Below are 16,458 nucleotides of genomic sequence, written 5' to 3'. Positions count from 1 at the left end.
CTGCTCAGCCAGAAGTCAGGCTCACAGCTGGTGAGCACAGCAGCAGTGGCGAGAGCCTCTCCCGCCTCCATGGCAGTGCTAAGGATATCTGACTGCTGTCAGTCAGACATCCCCCAAGGATTCCCAGACTGTGAGAGGGTGCAGGCCAGGCTGAGGGACCCCCACTGAGTGCATGAATTTTGTGCACTGGGCCTCTAGTTTATATATAAGCTAGTAGCCCTGCACACAAATCTGTGCACCAGTAGCTCGCCAGTAGCTCGCTGCCACCCTCCTGTAGCTCTCCGCCCACTACCCTGCCCTCCTGTAGCTCCCTCTGCCTCCCTGCCCCCCCCATAGCTTGCTGCCATGCCCCCTCCTGTAGCTCTCCACCACCTGCTTATAGCAGTAGCTCGCTGCCACCCTCCTGTAGCTCTCCGCCCACTACCCTACCCTCCTGTAGCTCCCTCTGCCCCCCTGCCCCCCGTCATAGCTTGCTGCGTGCCCCCTCCTGTAGGTCTCCACCGCCCGCTTGTAGCCAGTAGCTTGCTGCCACCCTCCTGTAGCTCTCTGCCCACTACCCTACCCTCCTGTAGCTCCCTCTGCCCCCCTGCCCCCCATAGCTTGCTGCCTGCCCCCTCCTGTAGGTCTCCATTTCCCACTTGTAGTTTGCTGTCCCACCCTCCTGCTGATCCGTGATCTGGTCGTTACGCGGTTGGTCGTTAACGCTTCATGGCGTAATGACCATTTGCATATTACATCTTTATTATATAGGATTATATAAAAATATACCTTTTAAACTTGATTTTGCCAGAACAAATATTAGAAATGGAAGGGGAGAATTATGACATTAATATCATTTGCTTCATTCTGAACTATCTGGGCTTCTCATATGAAGTAATTCTTGCCACTTCATGTATGTATGTATGTATATACATATGTTTACACTTTGTGATTAAAAAGGGAGTACTTGATATGAGAAACAAAAATAGGAGTTTTAAAATATATCACTTCATTTGTGTAAATAAAGGAGTATGTTAATTAATCAAGAAGCTCAGGCCTGGGCATCATTGAGCATCAGCCCATGAACCAGGAGGTCACAGTTCAATTCCCAGTCAGGGCACATGCCCAGGTTACAGGCTGGATTCCCAGTAGGGGCATGCAGGAGGCAGCCAATCAATGTCTCAATGTTTCTCTCTCATTGATATTTCTATCTCTCTATCCCTCTCCCTAAAATCAATTATATATATATATATATATATATATATATATAAATTTTTTTTTAAAGAAGAAACTCAGAAACTCAGAATGATCTCCAAAAATATCAACTGGGCTCTTCTATCTCCCTCACCCTAGGTTTAAATGATGACTGGCAGTCATTGCTTTGAGAAGCCGTACTTTATTTTCATGAGTCACAGAGAAGTTTGCATCATCATTTATTCTACATATGGTTTCCATATTTAGTTTTTTTTTTTTTAAACCAGGAATATGGTATGACCGTAGAATTCCAGCCACCCTTTGGAGATATTAAATAGAATCTGAACTCACTTCGTCCTTAATACTGGGTGAAATTAGCTGTGATATGCTCATGATTGAAAGGTATATAGTCAGCAACTCCTGAAAACAAACAGAGAGTAACAAGAGGTCACCATGGTACATATAACCACCCCCACCTCCCAAAGGATCAGGCCAAGGTTAGAGAAGTAAAATCACTGTAGAGCAAAATGGGTAGCTTGGTGAGTATGGAAGGAGCATTGAATTGAAATTTAGGGAGTCCTTGTTTGCAGGCTCTAGGTGGCCATAGGAGCATGACTTTGGGCAAGCCCCTTAAATTGTGCGAGCCTCATATATAAAATTGCACAGATAATATTTATCCTGGATTACAAATAATGAATATTAGATGCCTAATATTGTACTGGACACATGATGAGCGTTCAATAAATGGTGGTTATTATCAAAATGATGTATTTAAGCCAGATTTAGAGCATTCAGGGCAGGAACTTGCAGAGAGCGCCTGGGAAAGGCCCCTGAGCCGATTGTCATCTGAATCCAGCAGTGCCCGGCAGAGCCATGCCCTGGAAGCATACCTTGCCAGAGGCAGGTGTGTTGTCAGCCTGACCTTCAGCTCAGGCACCAGGGGATGGGTTTCATTATCTAAATCCAGCCAAGCACCAGGAACAAACACGATTATCTGGGCCCATCCAGAAGTGATGATTACAAAGAAGCCACAAGAATGCACATAATCTCCTTTGTCTTGGGCTTTAGTAAAACTTCCTCGTATTTTTCTGTATAAAATAAATGCACTGTCTCTCCATCAGAGGACAGCTGTCCCACCCGGCCCCAGCTTTTTCCTTCTATCTCTGTGTCTGTCTCTTGCTTTCATTTTCTCAATCCCCAGCCACCCCTACTCAGGAACCGGACTGCTCTCTAGCCACGCTGGACACAGAAAAGAGAGAAATATTTATAGTGAACTTATATTCACTTTTGATTTTGTTGAGAATTCTTGTCTTTCAGGGCAGGAAAGCTAGATGGTGACAATACTGATGATCAGTTTTCAAGAAGTCCATTATCAGAAAGAATGACAATCCAGGCCTAAATCTTTTTGGATCTCTGAGGCCTTTCTGTTGACTATCCCTTTCTTCAAAGTAGAATAATAATTGGCACACATGAGAATAAACCTGCTTAAGTCCTTAGGCAATTCTTGCCATGAAGGTGGCAGGGAACTAGTAACAATAAATTAGCATTTTTTTAACACATGCTTTGCAAAAGACATTGCACTTACTCATTTTAAACACATTATTGCTAATCCTCACAATAACCCAATAAATGTTTATTACTATTTCCATTTTGTGACTGTGGGAACCAGCTCAGAGAAGATTCATTTCTTGCCTGATATAGCTATTAAATAAGAGAAAGAGCTTCTAATCAAGGTTCATATGACTCTAAGATCCTTATTAATATGCTTTGCTGCAATCCCACATTCCTATTGGCCAGATTTTGTTAAGCACATGATAGACTCTCAGAAAACATCTCTCTCATTGTCATCTTGGATATTGAAGCATCTTAATAGAGCCCAGTCTTGGCTCTGCTATGACTTTAGTTGGCTTCACATCTCTCTACACAGTGACAATATCAGATTAACTAGGTAACATCATCCTTAGACAAAACCATATACCACTGCCCTTACAGAATATTTTAGTTTTTATGCTAACATTTAAAGAATGTTAAAGTTTTGCTGAACTTGTTGATTTATTCATCCTTTTGTATGTACACAAAATGCACATAAAGATGTTCCTGGAGATTTAAAAACAAATGAGTACAGCGAAAGAAGGTGAAGAATGAATTTTGAGTGAAGCTGTGGTATACTAGTAAAGCACACTCATCCTGGGCTTGACTATCTGCTCTGTCGCACGCTAGACATGTGCCTTGTACAAGTCCCTTTCATGTCCCTAAGACTTAGTTTCTTTCTCTGTAAAAGAGAATCACTAATACCTACAAAGTGGATGTATGAAACAAGAAAATGTAACATCTTTACACAAATGGTGATTATTCTATCCTTCATATTGTTTACCACTGGCTATGAATTCACTATTTTCCATCTTTTCTTTTTGTCTCTCTCACATTATTTGCTTTTGTCTTCTTCAACCCTTATTGTTTTAAGTAGATTACTCCACTTTTTTTGTTCACTGGATATTTTCCCTGAGTGGAGTCAGGATTCTTGATTTTTTAAAAAGCCTTTTAAAATAGCCACTCATTTTATTTATCTATCTATCTATCTATCTATCTATCTATCTATCTATCTATCATCTATCATTTATCATCAATCTATCATCTGTCTATCATTTATCAACCAGCTAACATATATCTATATATTTATTTTTCTATCCATCATCTATCATTTGTCTATCACTTACCAATCATCTATCATCTATCTATCATTTAGTATTTACTGATCAAATGAATGAACTAATTAAATAAGGAAATTAAAGAATGTAGCCTTCAAACTATGGAGGAAATGCCCCCATTTCTTTTATTCTCTAACCTTCATTCAAAGGTGTCTTGCCACTGAGGAATTGCCAATACGTCTTGTGATTCACATTTTCAGCGATATTGTTGATAGAAGAGACAATAGGGCCCCAGGATGTCATTGTGGTTTTAAATCTGTAAGAATAAAATCATATATATGATTAACACTTTGCTTTAGGTCAGACAGTTAGGGGGTAAGATGAAGGGACAGAGGCATTTAAGTGCTTTAGAGATCAGATAAAATCATGCTTAAAAGAGAAAATGTTGCACAGCAAAAGAAACCATCAACAAAACAACAAGAAAGCCCACTGCATGGGAAAACATATTTGCCAATGTCATATCTGATAAGGGCCTAATCTCCAAAATTTATAGGGAACTCATACAACTTAACAAAAGGAAGATAAACAATCCAATCAAAAAATGGGCAAAGGATCTAAATAGACACCTTTCAAAAGAGGACATTCAGAAAGCCAAGAGACATATGAAAACATGCTCAAAGTCACTAATCATCCGAGAGATGCAAATCAAAACAACAATGAGGTACCATCTCACACCTGTCAGACTGGCTATCATCAACAAATCCACAAACGACAAGTGCTGGAGAGGATGTGGAGAAAAAGGAACACTCATGCACTGCTGGTGGGAATGCAGACTGGTGCAGCCACTATGGAAGACAGTATGGTTTTTCCTAAAAAATCTAAAAATGGAACTCCCATTTGACCCTGTGATCCCACTTCTAGGAATATATCCCAAGAAACCAGAAACACCAATCAGAAAGGATATATGCACCCATATGTTCATAGCAGCACAATTCACCATAGCTAAGATCTGGAAACAGCCTAAGTGCCCATCAGTAGATGAATGGATTAGAAAACTTTGGTACATCTACACGATGAAATACTATGCTGCTGTAAAAAAGAAGGAACTCTTACCATTTGCAACAGCATGGATGGAACTGGAGAGCATTATGCTAAGTGAAATAAGCCAGTCAATGAAGGAAAAATACCACATGATCTCACTCATTCATGGATAATAAAGACCATTATAAACTTTTGAACAATAATAGATACAGAGGCAGAGCTGCCTCAAACAGATTGTCAAACTGTAGCGGGAAGGCCGGGGAGGGTTGGGGGGCAGGAGGGAGGGGGGTAAGAGATCAACCGAAGGACTTGTATGCATGCATAGAAGCATAACCAATGGACATAAGACACTGGGGGGTAGGGGAGGCCAGGGGATTGTCAAGGGCGGGGAAAAAAAGGAGACATATGTAATACTCTTTGTAATACTTTAAGCAATAAAACAATAAAAAAAATTTAGAGAGTAACAATAGGTATCAGTTAATGCTGGGCTATCCAATACAGAAGCCAATAGTGATATGTAACTAATAAGCACCTGAAATGTGGCTCATCTGAATTACAATGTGTTTTAAGTGCAGAATACATATTTAATTTCAAATTAGGTAAACTATCTCATTAATAAATTTTAACCTTTTATTATTTTAACCTTTTTGAAATAATATTTGGATGAATTGCTTTAAATAAAATACATTTTAAAAAATAAGTTCACCAAAAAAGAGAGAAAATGTTAATGACTAATAATTATGAAATCACTTGGAATTAAATGAAAGGATTTAAAAGATAACCATTGATAAGCAAATTAAATATGTAAATGTGCAACAATGGGCAAATACTAGTAATTAGGTATGTGATGGAATGAATATCCAACATTATGTAATTTGAAAACTGTATTTTTCAACAATTTCCAGTGACATGGGAAAAAGCTTATGTAATAATGGTAAGTGAAAATGTGGGATACAAATTTTATATAAAATACCTACCCATCCCACATATATAGTGGATCACAACTATTTGTAATATGCATAGAAAAAACACCTACAAAATTATAAAAAACAGCAACAATGATTATATTGTGGATGGACTATAGCGGCTTTGTTTCCTTTATGCTTTTTCTTCCTCAAAATTTTTACTATGTGTATTTTTATTACATTCATAGTCAGAAAAAGAAAAATCAGGCAAAATTAAAGGTAAGCTCAGAGAAGTAAAGTATATTCAGAGGGTTGTTTGAAAATTAAGTATTCTTGAGGTGCAATTTTTTTTATCCTGACTTGTCTATAGAAGATAGGGAAGTTTAAGGGTTCAGATCTCAACTCTATTAATTACATGTTATATGACTTTAGGAATATTATTTAACCTCTTTGGGCCTAAATAGTTCTGTCTATAAAATGGGAATAATTAGATATGTCCCTTGGTTTTGTTGAGAGCATTGTATCTGTGCAGTTCTTTTTGTTTGTTTGTTTTGTTTTGTTAATCCTCACCCGAGGATATTTTTCCATTGATTTGTAGGGAGAATGGGAGAGAGATGGAAAGACAGAGAGAAACATCAATGTGAGAGAAACACATCGATTGGTTGCCTCTTGCAAGAGCCCTGACCAGGGCCTGGGCTGGGGAGGTGCCTGCAACCGAGGTACATGCCCTTGATCGGAATCAAATCCGGGACCCTTTGTAATATAGAGGTTTTTTTTTCTTTATGCTTTTTCTTCCTCAAAATTTCTACTCTGTGTATTTTTATCACATTCATAGTCAGCAAAAGAAAAATCAGTGGTCCACAGGCCTATGCTCCATCCATTAAACCAAACTGGCTAGGACTGTGCAGTTTTTTAACTTAGATCATCACCTCTACCCAATCTCTTTTGCCTGTACTGACCTCTTTTTCTAGAACTTCCTTTGTATCTCCAAAAGTTTCCTGATGTTTCTCTTTCAAACACCCACAATTAAAAATATCTAGAGGAATTATGTTTCTCTCACTTCCTGATACTCCTGTCAATAGTGCTGAAGCTTCTTTCTCTTGACCTCCACATCCTGTATTCAGAGCCCTGTGACTTTTCCTTGCTATGGGTCCATTTATTTTAGAGGCAGTCTTCATCACTTTACAGCTTCATTACTGTAGTCTCTCATGCCCCAGCATTTAACATTTTACAACATGGCTTTTCATATTCAAAATCTTGCAGTACTTCTCTGCAATATGAAGTCCAACCTCCTTATCGTGGTATTTCAAGCTTTTTACAAAACCACCCAATCTATCCTTCCAGATTCAATTAAATCTCAAATTCTCTGCTCTAATCAAGCTGGCTTAATCATTGACCTTGAATTCCTTTCCCATTCCAATCTTGAATTCTTTGTTCTAACCATTCCCTCTCTCTAAATGCAACTCTCTCATATTTTCCTGGATGGTACCTATTCTTTGAATGTGGTCCAAAGCCAAGAGCTTCTTGACTGTTCTAATCCACAATGGACTCTCTTTCCTTTGAATTCCTTTTTAAAAAATTCTATCATATATTGATTTGTATGATTTAATTTTTCACGAGAGATTGCAGGCTCTCAAGGGGCTATTTAAATAAAAATCTGTTATAGTATGAGAAGGAAAAAAAAGTAAGTATATGAAGGAAAGAGAGAGCAATAATGGTAATTCAGGTTAGGCTCAGGGAGAATGGCAAATGCTAGTTATAGTGCTCACTTGAATGTGGAACTTTTGCGTTGTGCTTCTTCTAGGACCACAAGTAGCACAGACCCACTTTTCACACTAACATCTATGGTGAAATTGAAGAGCAGCTCCACTCCCCTCAGCTGGTTATTGATGGTGTATTTGACAGTGATGTTGGATGCTATGGTGGGGACAGGAGTAGGATGGCTGGGTAGAGTTGGATGTACCTCAGGATCTGTGAAGAGCAAAGAGGCCAAATTTGTTAATCACAATAGGGTTTGTATTAAAGGGGCAAAATCTCTGCTGTCGGCAACCTGTCCCAGTAAACATTTCATGAAATGGCAATGAGTTTGTAGAATGTTCATAATGAAGCTCTCATTTCTATTCTAGAGAACTGATTGTAGTTGAAGAACTGACAGATAGTTGTACAATGGACATTTATTTTGTTAAAAGAATTTGTAACTTGAAGGGAAGATTGAGAACCCTAAGTCATGTATTTTACATGGCACTCATTGTTAAGTTGTATGTTTGTTGTTGTTGTTATCCCTAAGAATGGAAGCAAAGGTAGTAGATTTCAGACTATTTAACAAAGTACCTGGGCAGCTATTGTGGAATCCTAGGAGGGAACTCCATGGTCACCTGGTTAAAGCTGGGAAATGACTAGGAAGAAGCTTAAGGTTAGGAGAATGTGGCTATATCTGGTATGATTTGGATTAGGTTACTTGATTATAGATTCTGCTCTGAGATAGACAAGGAGTTTATTAATCTCTGCTTATCTTAGGAAGCCCATACAACATAACATGAATAATAATTTATTTTAGTATTTGAGTAGAAAGAAGAGTTGGAGGAATCTAAATCCAAAGACTAGTTATGTCTGGAGTAATATAATTTTTATGCAGGACTCTCAGTTTCTAAATGCATATTTATGATTGTATCTCTGTATTATACTGGTAATTGGGAAAAATAAGGATATTTCAAATAAAAAGGTTGTGTGCCAGGGTTCTACTCCATCCATTTGGTGAGCTTTGAGCACCAAGGGTTCATATTTAGAGCTTCAAGGCTTGCCTGAAATGTCAACTCTGTTCTTTTCCTAAGTTTCCCAGATAAAGTCAGTGATTGGTTACACTTTCTTTGCTTTTGCGCTATATATGTCTTCTATTTCTATTTAATAATTACTTCATTCCTCCAAATATTGTAGTTTTTGTCTACATATTTGTTAGCTGGCTTTGTACAGAGAAGATATGATAAGGTAGTGCATATTTGGTACATTTGTCAAATGAATGAAGTGATATTTGATTATTAGGACCATGGATCTTCCCTCTCTATTTCACAAAATGTTTTACTCACAGTAGGCTATCACTAAATGTGTGTTGAATGAAGTGGACATGAAGACTGAATTCTGAGTGCAGGATGGTATATGGCTGTGTTATCACACAACTCTTGAGGATTGGAAGCCAGATGTGGTTCTGCCTACCTGGAAGTAATGGACATAAAAAAGCCTATATGCCACTTAAAATTGAAACCACATAACATTCCTGATATAAGTTGCCAGTTTATGATATGAGGAAAGACAGATGTTAAGAGTTCTTACCAGGGCTGCAAGACGTGTGGGGCACATCTAGGTATGTCTTCCCTTTCAGGGAAGGGAGGATTTGGGCAATGGACATGGGGTTGTGAAATTTTCCCAGCTTAATCTCATTAAGCACTACATCCATAGTCTCCTTGCAGTTCCATTCCTTGTTAGGTTGCTTAGGTGTCACGGAGAGAGCCTGGAACACACATAGAGAGACAGATAGAGATAGAGACAGAGATAGAGAGATAGATAGAGAGATTAGGCTTGTCTTATAAGGGATACACTTGATCATTAATCTCTTTGATCACCCAGAGTCCAAACTGAAGCTGCATAGGAACATCTGTCTTGTTCACTGCTGCATCCCCACCATTTAGCTCAGTGTCTGTCACATACTAGCCACATACTTAGATTTGGGGAACACTATTAGGGCTGCTGTATTTACTAACAGTTCTTGGACAGAGAATGAGGGTGAGAGCTGGGCAAAGCAAGCTCTAGGGGAGCTTCAGTCTTGGACAACGTGACCATGCAAACATAGTAGACCTCTTTTGATTTGTGTTGTCCTGCACACCCTTTGGTGTACACCCCCACACTTTTGATCATGTTGGGACTGTCATCCAGAGGCTCCATCACCCTTGCCAGTGGTGGACTCATGGACTGTGCTGGGATAATCATGGAATGTCATCCTCTCAGTGACAGTGATTGGTGGACACATGCACTAATCAAAGTTCTTCCCTATAAACAAACATTGAGAGAAGCATTTTGTCTCCCTACTGGGGTTATTTAGCTGGTACCATCTAAGTTAGCATTGAGTTGTTAGTTACCATCTTCTTCGGCCACTTGGAAGAAGCCAAGGAGCAGAAAAGAATGACAAAAGCCAGGGCTGATACATGAAAAAAGAGTGGTCCCTGATATCATGATTGGAGCCCTTTATTTTGATGAATTCTGAAATCACCTAATCCATCCCTGGAACATCCCGGTTTACGTGAAATAGTAAGTTACCATTCCCCTCCCTTTAGGATTGTGCTGGTCATGACCACCAGAGCCTGTTAATGGGCTGAAATTGCTGATGATCAATTTACCTGAAGCTTGAGATGGGAAATGGGAGAAGGGAGAGAGGTGTCAGAAATGGCTCTGTGAGGCATTAGTATGAGCAACTAAACAGTTTGGAAAGGCACAACCATCACTGTTATCCTCATCAACCATGAACCGTGGCTCTTTATACGGAAGTTTGGTTTAGGCATCCCGTGGGTACTCCTCACCAACCTTATCTTGTTCACTTTCCATATTCAACTCCCAAATCTCACTAAATGAGATGGAGCCCCTTGGGATAAACTACCAACACCAACACTCTAGAGAGGAGTAACACATTAAACTGAGAATTCATCAATAACTCTGCATGAGGAAGGTCAGATCCTTTTCAAGTTAAGTTTCTATTAGAGGAGCCTTGAAAGCATAAGCATATTGATGGAAGAAAGAGGAAAAATTCTGGAACAGAGGAAATGTCTCATGAGTGCCTTTGGGAAGCAATGTGGGTGGCTCAGGCCATTGAAGGGTACTGGTACCCTGGAAGAGGGTGAGTGAGGGCTGAACCAGAAGCTCAATGTCACCACTCTTCTTCTGGGAGAAACCACCAACAATCATTGCACACCACATTGTGCCTGTGATTTTTTTTAATACCTTTGCAACCTTGTTATTATGAGGAAAAATGAAATTCAGATAAATTCAGTATTTGCCAAAGTGGCGGCAGATTTAGGATTTAAACCCAAGTTGTTAAAGTTCCCAAGGCCTTTGGTTTTCTATACCAGAACATTTTAGATTAGAAAAAGGTTATATATTTTGATTCAACTCAAAAATTGGGCCATAAGTGAGGCAGGAGGAGGCTTTTTATTCTAACTGACAAGAACTGACATATACTGTTATCTGCATATGGATGCAGTCCTGTCTTTTCATAGAAATAGCTTTAATAAGTCTCAGGAACAGCTTATCAGATTGTACCCTGAAGGTGATAAAATCCCAAACAGAATTCATAAACCAAATTAGCCATAGCAAACACTTCTCTATCTTATGTTTGGTGAAGCAAGTTTACTTTATGTGAGTCACAACTAAAACCCATTTTCTATTTTTTTAATACTGCCTTTGTCCCTCCACAAAGCTTTCTAGACCTGAGCCCGGGGATTGGTCTCATATGTTTCAGCCATGGTAACAAACAACATTTTGTTCCACAGCAAATTCCATTGACCGTGACATGACATAGAGACTGGGCATTTTGAGACTTTGAAGCACAAACTTTTTAGTTTGGAATAGAGGACTTGGCCATAGATGACCCTTTAGTTTCTGAGTCTAGTTGCTTATCTCTCCCCATTATCATTGCTTTCCATGGGAGGATGCTGCCTTAATCAACCCTAATCAAGCAGCATGTGATAGAATCCAAGTCCAGGAATCTATACGAGGGAAGTATAGTATGGACTTGGTTTCCTGACACATATGCTCCACCATTTATTAGAGCTCTTTGTGAAATGAAAATGAGATCAAGATTGAAATAGAGATTGACAAAGATTTGATGTGAGCCTTGAAAGCATTAGCATATTCATTAGATTATTTTAATTAATTATTTTGAATACAAGCCCGTCCTTTTTTTTTTCCCCAATCAAGATAAAGGGCTGAAAAAAGAATACTTGATAGGCAAGGTGGAATTAGAAAGTTCAATATTTTTTTGAGAACCTATTTTAATATCCTTATTTTTATACATCAAATTTTCCTTAGTCTATAATTATTATGGACAAACTGTTCATTATTAATAATAATTTTCTTGGATTTATTTGGTTTTTTGTTGTTTTTTTACCCAAGGAAGGGAAAAGAGTTCATGTAGATTTGTTTTCACACTTACTCTGGAAGAGGGTAAGTGAGGGAGGAATTAACACTTACCAGCATTTTACCAGTAGAGAAACTGAGGCACAGGCACCACAAGGAATCTACCTCAGGTCACACTAGCTGGTCTTTCCCAGAGACTTTAGAAGAAGCCTTGTCTCTTGATCCTACAATCCAGTCTTATTGGCATGGACCCAATGAAGAGCATCATTAATATGTTTACCTGCATGGCAAGGCCAGTACTGTAGATGTCCCCAATGATTCCATTGTTTTTGATCCTTTTGCTGATATTCTCCACAGTATTCTCTAGTACCTGACCAAACAGGGTTCTGTAACCTTCCTCTGATCCTACAGGAATCTTGTTGTACATACAGGTCAGAGCCAAGGTCACCATTGCTCCAGTGTCTGTGAATCATAGGGGGATAAGACAACCACTACCACAACAATATGAACAACTAACATTTATTGTGTGCTTACTGCATACTAGGTACATTATCTCCTTTACTCTTTGGAACAACCTGTGAAATAGGGCCTGTACTTATATCAATTTAAGGAATGAGAAATGGAATCCCAGAGAGGTTAAATAACTGCCCAAGCCCACACAGCTAGAAGGTAGCTGCGCCGGGACCTGAACCTAGATCTGTATGACTCCGAAGCTCATGCTTTTAATTAATATAGACTGGCAGTCTATTCACTCCCACTACTCTTATCCCAATATTTATCTTTCAAGAATGCCACTGGTTCTCAAAGGCCTAGCCATCACCATGTCTCCTTAAAGCCTTCTCTGGTCATCTCGGCACAACAGGTGCAATCTCTTTCCTGAAATAACATTCATTGTTTGTACTCGTTTTGCAATCTTAGCACTTTCTGCTGTTTTGTTGTTACTGGGCTCCATGAGTTCCTGGGTAGTGGGAGCTTAGCACCCCTGATAAGGCCCAGGACAGGGGCTTTTCCATTATTTTCACAGGAAAACATGTATGGACTGAATTAGCCAGCTCTGGCCTGACAAGACCAGAATGAATGAAAGACTTACCAGATGGTATATTTTCTTTTATTGATCTTCCCTCCCTACCCCAATCTCTACCATAAAGTTGCATGACCTCATTAAAGGTGACAGAATTGTTGAAACTAATGTTGTAAAAAATTTCCAGATGCTCCAGATGGTAATCAGAAGCCAGCCTGTTCTTTACCCACAGTGAGGAGACTAGAGTAAATATCTACCTGCTTGTTGGTCTGAATGACCCTAAAACAAGAGAGGTTGCTGATGAAGCATATTTAAGGGGGTAAAAACCGGAGTTAGCGCCTTTGCTTAGAGAGTGGCAGAGGAGTAAAATGACCATGAATGAGGGGGTATTATACAGAGAAGGGATCATTAGATGCAGAAGGGTGGGCCCAAGAAGGAAATAGTGTTATAGAGGAAAGGTTTTCATTCACAAGCAGCCATGTTTGCAGAATGAAGGGACAAGACAGTTCCACTGTGTCCTTGAAGGGGAGCACGGTGGGCTTAGGGTTCAGAAAGTAGCTGTTTAATAGACAGAGCATATTTGGATTTCTAAGGAGAAGCATTGAGAAGAATAGAATGTGGAAGCATCACTAGTGATAAAAGAGAGGGTTCAGGGTAGAGCTGAGTCTAGAAGATGTAGATTTAATAATTTGCCTGGGAACAAACCTGACCTAGGTGACATGTTTATTGCTCCCAACGGAGATTCTGTAACTGTTAGACATTTCAAGTGTTATCTAGGTTTTACCATCTACCTTTCATTTATTCCTTAATTCACATGTCCAACAAATATTTGTTAAATACTCCCCTTTACAGACATTTTCATGATCCCCAGCTCCTCCCCCTCCTACTTGCCCTCTAGCCCCACCATTCAGTGCCCTCAATGTTCCCAGCTCAGAGCAGTTTGAAAGTGGTGACCAACTCACCTACATTGAAGGGAGAGGAATTGGCCAGCAGGGTCTTGGCAAAACGGGCCGCTATTGGTAAGGCTGCCTCAGGGTTCTTCTGGCACAGTGCCAAGATCGCCAGACTGGGCCCATAGAAACTTGAAGCCTCAGCGTTGGGGCCTTGGGAGAGGATAGAGGGCCTACATAAGACTAACATTCACCACAATGAGGACATTTGTGAGATAAGAAATGCCAAACCTTTTAAATAGACATTGCTAGAAAACCTGTCCAAAAAGAAAGATACCATATTGGCTAAAGATCCCATCTATATTTCTCTGGCATGAGAATGGAATGAAAAGGGTTGGTGCTGTCTCCTGCCAGGTGATGGCATGGTAAGGCTGTGGCCCTGGGCTACTGGTCTTTTCTGGTTCATTTTGGATTGGAAGTGAGTAACTCATCTATGGAATTAGCAGAGGGAACCTGAGTGGAGATACCTTGTCTCTTTCCTAATTTCCCACTCTCCTACCCGTTTCTTTCTAGGTGTAAAATTCTCAGGAAGGACCATTTGCCTCACCCTCCACTCCCTTCCGACGAGGTCTTACTTGAAGGTGCCCAGGTCTCCATTTGTCTCTGTAGAGTGGACACTTTATTCCCAGGGTCCCGGCAGGAGGAGGTGAGGGCCATGATGGTGAGTGCGAGCTGACCAACGGTCATATCTGCACAGCAGAGAACAAAATAGTTAAAGGTATTTTCAGGCAAGAGAAAGCAACAGGGGCCAGAGCTAAACTCTCTGCTTCTTTCCAGATCATTTTGAATTTTAAAATAATGTGATTTTTTAAATCTGTCTTAATTCTTAAAGAAAGAAGTATGGAGAAAAAATACTTAAGGAACATTTAATCCAGTGGCCTCTATGTGACTTGAGAACTCCACCAAGAATCCACAGTGTTTGTTTAGAAAAGCAGCAAGAACTCCCATACAAATTCACATATGAAAATTTATAGTTGCAAAATAATTTTTTAAAATACATTTTTCTTGATTTTAGAGAGGAAAGGAAAGGGAGAGATAGATAGAAATATCAATGATGAGAGAGAATCATTGATCAGCTGCCTCCTGCACTCCCCACACTGGGTATCGAGCCCACAATCTGGTCATGTGCCCTGACTGGGAATCAAACTATGACTTCCTGATTCATAGGTCAATGCTCAACCACTGAGGCACACTGGCCAGGTGAAAAATAATTTTAACTTTATTTTTTAACTTGAGATTCAAGGCAACTCCTGTGAGGGAGCAGAACAGATATTTGATTATTATTATCCTTGTTGTGATTACTATTAGTGTTATTGTTATTAGAATCATCTGAATTTTGCAAATGAGGAAAATGAGCTTAAGTAGGATAGAGAGACTGTTCAAGGTCAGGGTTAATAAGTGGCAGATCCAGAACTGGAAGCCCACTGTTTTTCCATCTAGTCTAGAGCTCCTTTTGCATTAGTACACTCCTCTATGAATGTCCCGACTTCATACACAGATCTTTCCATGTGTTTTCCAGATATGTTGGGAAAGGTGTTTGGGAGATTTAGATATATTCAGAGACCACCACATTGGGGTTGGGGATTGGGAGTTGGGATCTGGGGTGGTGAACAGTGTGCAGGATTCAGGGAGCATGTGAATGGAGAGGCTTGGACTTCTCACCAGCTGTGTCAGTGGCCATGAGCTGGCGAGTCAGGAGCTTCTGGGCCTCCAGGTTGTAGGGTCCAGCCAGGTTCATGGCAATCAGGACGCTGGGGTTGGGGTAGGTTGAGTGGGTCACAGAGTTCTCCATAAGCACTTGCATACTGTCAACCAAGGGCTGCTGTGCTGGGGGAACAGCTGAGAAGAGACAAGACATTTACAAAACCCCTCACCCTTTTTCCCCTCTTCCCAGAAACATGTTCCCTCGGTCTTTTAGGAGAAGACAGGATTAGCATTTCAATCATCAGTGATGCTTCTCAAGGCTGATTACTAAAAAGAAATGGAGAAAAACATTGAGATTTTTCTTCAGAGGCCAATTAGTCCCTACATCTTGTCAAATACTTTCTCTTTTTTAAGGAAGTGATTTCTCATTTAACAACTTCAAGCAATATGGCTCTTGGACAGTTCATATTATTTCCAGCACATTCCCCCCAAATCAGTTTTCCTTGCATCCATTTTTTTCCTCATTCTGTAATGACAAATTAAAGATTTGAGATATGACTCAGTGAGTACCCAAAAGGGATCTAGTAGAGGTACCTGGTAAGAAAGGCTCACTGGGTGTGCCTTTGTACCATCATTTCTGAAACAGTATTTTAATCTCTCTTTATATGAAATGCATAGATTTGTCTCTCAAAGAACTTTCACTATTAAGTCAGGAAAGATGAACCACACATGCCCACCATGGCTCACCATTTTGGAGCTCCTATAGTGATTGCTTTTTTCACCACTTTCTTATCAGCAAACCTGTGCCTGAGGTTTCCGCCTGTCCCCTGGGTATCTGCTTCCCTGACATCCTCAGGAAACACACTATACTTACAGCATGAGCTTCGGGTCTGGGTGCTGGTCCCAGCAGTAGCCCAGAGAAGGTTCAGGAGGTAAAAGGTAAACCAGGCCATCCC

General features: G+C 40.0%; 2 protein-coding genes across 2 annotated transcripts in view; one reads left to right on the top strand and one right to left on the bottom strand.

The window, feature by feature from the left end:
* Positions 1 to 1,531: 1,531 nt before the first annotated feature.
* On the bottom strand, positions 1,532 to 16,455 carry GIF (gastric intrinsic factor). The gene is made up of 9 exons (XM_006091824.3): positions 16,377 to 16,455; positions 15,521 to 15,697; positions 14,434 to 14,547; positions 13,871 to 14,011; positions 12,168 to 12,349; positions 9,095 to 9,272; positions 7,537 to 7,738; positions 4,019 to 4,137; positions 1,532 to 1,593 (listed from the first exon to the last, which is right to left on the bottom strand). Exons 1-9 carry the CDS (start codon positions 16,453 to 16,455, stop codon positions 1,532 to 1,534), a joined length of 1,254 nt encoding a protein of 417 aa, XP_006091886.1.
* Positions 16,358 to 16,458, top strand: part of MS4A2 (membrane spanning 4-domains A2) — a 43,457-nt gene continuing 43,356 nt past the window's right edge. Inside the window, exon 1 of the mRNA XM_023756536.1 lies at positions 16,358 to 16,441. The gene's annotated coding sequence lies outside the window, so the exon portion shown is untranslated. The remainder of the gene's footprint in view (positions 16,442 to 16,458) is intronic.

Source organism: Myotis lucifugus, unplaced genomic scaffold (assembly GCF_000147115.1).
Source record: "Myotis lucifugus unplaced genomic scaffold, Myoluc2.0 scaffold_97, whole genome shotgun sequence".
NCBI lineage: Eukaryota > Metazoa > Chordata > Mammalia > Chiroptera > Vespertilionidae > Myotis > Myotis lucifugus.
This window is presented reverse-complemented; position numbering and strand designations above follow the sequence as displayed.